Here is a 5894-nt window from a genome sequence, read left to right on the forward strand (position 1 = left end):
TTCCTTCGCTGATCCAAGTTGTAAGAGACTGTTTCAGACATCCTCAACATGCAAGGCACGCCACCGTTGTTTAACCATTTTGCACAGGATGAACAGATGAGCACCATCTTCAAAGAGACGTTCACATGGGGCGCATCTGTTATCAAGCTCCACTCCTCGGTGACTAATGTTCATATACATGGGGTGACTATTATGTGCCAATCTCCAATGAAAGTGGTGCACTCTCGGAGGACACTTGATCTTCCAAAGTGAATCGAAAAGTGTGGCATCTTGCATCTCAGCTACAGAATTTTGATCTATCTTTATCGTGGCTTCCCGACGTAGCATATTTACATGAACTTTGTAACCCGATTTTACGAAGAAAAAAAAACCTTATTGTCAAAGTGCCAAACAAGGAAGTCCCTTGTTTGCTCACAAATCGGAATGCTTATGACCGCAACAACATCATCAGGATGGAAGCAGTTCTCCACGAGCGCTCTATTCCATTAACCAGTGACTGGATCAATTAGTTGTGACACCATGGCAAGAAGACCTTGTCCTTGATGAGAAGATGGGAGTCTAGTCACACCTCTTGGCGGCCACGGATCTTCCCATATCCTGACAAAATTACCATTACCAATTCTCCATATAAGCCCTTCCTCTTGGTAAGAAAAGGAGATTATCATCCGCAAATGCAATTCGGCTTCCGGGAACACGTGCTCGGCAAACAATAATTCCTCTACTTTAAAATAACTATCTCAAATTTATACTAGCTTTAGTATAAATTTGTACTATACTTGAGACACTTATTTTGAAATGAAGAGAGTAGATGATTCACTTCTGGAGCACAAAAAACGTATGCCCGAGTGATGGGCATGCAGAAGTACGAATGTCTACAGATTAGGCCCACAATTAAAAAAATGTCACGGTGGTCCACCAACCCGGCCCGTATGCCTAAAGAAACAACCGGGCCGTACACCAGGCCCACAAGGATCATCAAACAGAGCAGCGGAATTTCTCTAATCAAAATAAAAATGGAAATTTCGCTCAAAGCGAAAAGCAATCAATTGATTGGTCGGGGAAGGGAAGGGGAAAGGCGAGGGAAGTAGACAAGAGAAAGCAAAGGCGAAGACGGGGAGCAGAAAACTCCAGCCCGACGGAGGCCATCCGGTTCGCCGCCGGCCCGCTCCTCCTCCTCCCCCTCGCCGGCGCTCCAAAGGTACGCCCCCAACTCCCGATCCACCCACCACTCCCCGCGCGAATCCGCGCGATTGCTGTTTCGCGCGGTCTCGCGCGATTGCTGTTTCGCGCGGTCAAATTCGGCGGCAGATCCATCTGCATCCGAAACCAGAATGTTTTCTCCGAGTGACCAGCGCAATCTGCTCCCCCGAATTTCAGAGGTCCCATGGAGGAGGACGGCCCTAGCCGGAGCGGCCTGCCGCCGGTCGGGGAGTGCGAATGGAGGGAGGAGCTGAGGCAGCAGCAGTCCCAGGTGGAGGCGCTGCACGACCGGCTCGTGGAGGTCAAGGTCGGGATGCGGCGCTCCGAGGACGATTCCGGCCGGGAGCTCGAGCACCTGTGCCGCAGGGTCAAGACCATCGCCACCCTGCTGGCGTACCTCAAATCCAAGGCCAGGATCATGTCGATTCCGCACCTCGCGCACACGTCCTGCGGGATCAGGAACCAGGATGGCGTGGGGTTCGTCGACCGGCACGGGGTGCCCCTGGCCGATTGGTCCAAGGCCGCCGAGCCCGCTTCCTGTGGGGGAGGTTCGGATGACAGGGCGGCGACAGAGGGTAGCGGCGTTCTGAAAAATGGCGATGCCGTTGAAGGGGATGGAGATGTCGATGACATCCTCAAGTCCATCCGCGTGGTGACCGATGTCATGGAGTCTCTTGTCAAGAGAGTGATTGTGGCCGAGTCTGAAACTGCTAATGAGAAAGAAAAGGTCAGGATTGGGTTGGAAGAGATCAGGAGGAAGACCATACAGGTCGAGTCCATGTCGGTCAAAGTCGAGGAGATGGAGAAATTTGCAGTGGGTACGAACGGCATGCTGAATGAGATGAGGCAGCGGGTTGAAGATATGGTCCTAGAGACCACTCGGCAGAGGCAGCGCGCTGCTGAAAATGAGCAGGAGCTCAGCCGTGTGAAGAATGACTTTGAGTCGCTCAGAACTTATGTCAGCACACTCGTTAGTGTCAGAGAAACCCTTCTTTCATCGGAGAAGCAATTCGAGACAATGGAGAAGCTTTTTGACAGGTACTTTCGCAGTTCTTGTGTTGTTTCTTGTGATTATATTCTGTCTGAATGTATCACCATGTGTTAGTTTCCCTGGGAAAACTTGCATAGCTTGGTAAAGAAAACTTCTAAAAAATGACGGAGTAAGAAAGAGTAGAAATAGTTAATTTAACCTCCCAATTTTTAACAAAGCAGCAGCATGAATCACCCATTTCATAAATTCTGGCATGTCCATATATTAATATGCTTCTACCACCACCACCACCACCACCAACAACAACAACAACAAAGCCTTCCAGTCCCAAACAAGTTGGGGTAGGCTAGAGTTGAAACTCATAAGATCTCGAAACAAAAGTGTGGAGTCTGGGAAGGAACCCAGCACCTCCCATTATTTTTACCCCCCTCCTACAAATAGAGTATTTAATGATTTCTTTGATATGCTTCTACCGTTGCATAATTTTTCTTTGAGCCAGTGGCGGAGCCAGAACTTTTGTGAAGCCTGGGCAAGCTTGAGCCTAAGTGTCTTATCTGGAAATTAAAATTGTGTGTCCGGATATACAACCTCTAAAATAGCCCCAAATTTTGGAACCACAAATCTGCATTAATAATGTAGTGTAAGTACAAACATAGTAGTCGTGCAATTATTATTTTGAAGTGAACTAACATAAGATATATCAATATTCAGTTTTATCAATCAAAATAAAGTCGAAACTTGACAACATAAGTCATAGAACCAGACATGCATAGAACCAAACTCGCCATGTTGCCAGTAATTAGTAAAAGTATAGCTATCCAAATTAGCATCCAAACATCCTAGAAGACACTACAAGATAATAAAATTGGATTTCTAATTCATATAAATTAAGTGTTGTGATTTGTGAACATATTCAAATAGAAGGCTTGCAGGAATAGAGACAGACAGATAGAACATACCACTAGTATGCTAAAGAAAATCACAAAGGGAAATGCCGACCGTCTGACCTAAAAATTTAAGCCCTAAATCTATCAATCTCCAAATCAGTTAGCAATCTTACCTAATCATGAAGAAGGGGACATACAAAAATTAGTCAAGGATGTAAGCCGTTCCTAGAGATGGATCTACTCCGCCGTCTGCCTGTGGTGCCACCAGTCCATCTCCATGACATGTGAGAAAAGAACAGCTGAAGTGCTGTCGTGTCGAACAGGGCTGTGACTGCTTGTGTTCCTCTCGAGTAATTGTTTTGGAAGAAGGGAAGTTAGCAGCCCATGACTGCTGAACATTACCCTTGGTCAGGGGACTGCGCTTGGTAGGCCTACTTAATAAATCCGTTACCCAAATATTAGCCGGATGCTTGGTAGGAGCCCATTGTTTATCACGTACCATTGACTGCTGCCCGCATAAAACACGATGCATAGTAAAATTTGCCCCATTATTTGTCACATATGTACGCTGTCCTGTGACCAGCGAGCCCGGAGCTGGCTCTGCCCCTGTTTGATGCATTGTTGACTGTGAGGCCATGGTAGACTTGCAGTTACCATGATTACCATCTTAATAATATATTCAATCAGCTATGCATTGAACTAGTCTGTAACATGGTCAACATTAGTATCTACGAGATGCAAAACAAAAATAGTCTTTGTGCAGGTATGTGATGCTAATGCTCTTTTAGTACTATATGTTTGATCTTCTGTTAGCAACTCCATTTTTGTAACTAAATGGGCTCTACCTTTCCTTTGGACTTTAGAGCACACAACACATCTGTTTTGTTACAAATTAGCACTTAAATGCGATGCCTAGACTTCTCCCTATCACATATTGTCGTCAATTTGATCATCCACTTCGTATGTGAGGGGATTTGGAGAGACTGAGAGGTCTGCCGATATCTTCTTAGAATTATGTTAACTATACATCATGCAACCATTGGTTAACACAGTTACTACTCTTGTATCACCCCCTGACATCTGATAGAGATTATTGCCATATAAAATGTTTTTAAGTTGGTTCAGTGTACTGCTCTCTTGAATGCAGCAGTTTTGTGCCTCGATCGTGTCCCAAATGTTTATTGATATTTAGTGTTCAAGAAGATGCAGATTGACTTGGTTAAGCCTAGAAATCTGGTTTTCTGCTAGTCCGCATTGGTCCAACATTCCAGTTCTTGCTACTTTCCGACTTCTCTTTCAACTCAAGATTGACATTTTTGCATCATTAATCTTTCTACCGCTTGCATGACATTCGAACTGGAACATCTACTCAAGGGAATGGCCATGGTTGTTTTTGGCAGAAAGGCTAAATAATATGCATTGTCCGTTATCTTCTTCCTACTTTCTTCTTCTGCTTTCTGGTTGATACTAGCCAGCATATCATAGTTATAGAATTTTACACTGAGGTCTCCTGGTGAACAGGTTGGTCATTTAGCTTGGCAAGAGTTCAACCTTAGGTCTTCTGCTATGCAGCCAAGCTGTGCTGTGAGGGCGAGTAGTTGCTTTTGCTTGTTAGATTCTAGGCTTTGTTCCCTTCAATGCAGGGCCGCTCTGTAAATATTAACAACTCGCTACTTAAATAATAGGTAGTTCCCCTGCCCTTTGCTTCAGAAAAGGAAAACTCTTATCCTTCCCATCTTCCACAGAATGGGTCCCTGGCTGTTGCATGTGAATGATCAAATTTGCAGGTATAACCGAGATAATGCACTCGCACTGTTGTCGGGTTCCTTGTACTGCAAATAATGTAGGATTAAGAATCAGGCCAGTCTAGCACGTATTGTTAAGCAAGTATCCAGGTCAGTTATCTATAAACAACACGCTACTGAGCCTTTTATGTTTGTGAACAGGCTAGTCGCAAGGACCAACCAGCTCGAGACTGAGAAAGCACAGAAAGAAGCAGAAGTCCAGAAGGTCATGGAGGAAAATGTGAGGCTACGTGCCATGGTCGACAAGAAGGACGCACAGCTCCAGGCGATGAGCGAGCAGTGCAAGTTCATGGCTCTGAACCGTCCAAACTAGCGGAAGGCGGACACACCAGATAAGAAACCTGGAGTTGCCCAACTGATGTCACTTACAGACTGCCGCAGCAGTGAAAAGAAAAAGAAGTTATATCCCTCGGGGCCCCGAATAACCGACGATGAAGCCATGTTCTTGGGTCCGTGATTCGTGGTGCAAACCCAATCGTGAACTGTCGTTACCTTAGATGTGGTGTGTCGAAATTGCAACCATGACTGTTGTATCTTGATTGTGTGTGTAAAGACTGGGCGCATTTGCCCGGTTTTCGTAAATCATACAGATGTATACCGCAGGTCCATTCATCCTTCTTCTGCCTGAACCATATAGTTCAGCTGCTGCGTGGTGCTGTTTTTTTTAGCCGTTAACTGTGGTGCTGTTAAAAATAACTGAAATGTTTTGCTTATAGATAGACTGGTTATATTTGCATCAATTTTCTAAGCCCTGGTTTGCATAGCTCGTCCACCACATGGATCATAGTAAAGCAGACGGTCTCCTTGCGTAGTTGTTAGCTCGCCCAGAGTCGGAGCTGCAATGTTGTCGGCGTGGATGGTTGATTGCTTGGCTTCAATCTTCATGTGGCATCTTGCGGCCTTTGTCGTGTGGGTTTTCGGCGGTCGCTTGCATCGTACATAGGCCTAGGGCTATGTCTATATGTGCCAGCAAAATAGTGAAGCTAGAGAAAATGGAGGTCCATTTTTGTG

General features: G+C 45.6%; 1 protein-coding gene across 1 annotated transcript; it reads left to right on the forward strand.

Annotated features, from left to right (window-relative positions):
• Nucleotides 1-1038: 1038 nt before the first annotated feature.
• LOC123407497 lies at nt 1039-5598 on the forward strand. The gene is made up of 3 exons (XM_045100638.1): nt 1039-1198; nt 1378-2238; nt 5025-5598. The coding sequence occupies exons 2-3, from the start codon at nt 1385-1387 to the stop codon at nt 5194-5196; spliced, it is 1026 nt and encodes a 341-aa protein (XP_044956573.1). The 5' UTR covers nt 1039-1198; nt 1378-1384; the 3' UTR covers nt 5197-5598.
• Nucleotides 5599-5894: the final 296 nt, after the last annotated feature.

This window comes from Hordeum vulgare, chromosome 7H, assembly GCF_904849725.1.
Source record: "Hordeum vulgare subsp. vulgare chromosome 7H, MorexV3_pseudomolecules_assembly, whole genome shotgun sequence".
NCBI classification, from domain to species: Eukaryota; Viridiplantae; Streptophyta; class Magnoliopsida; order Poales; family Poaceae; genus Hordeum; species Hordeum vulgare.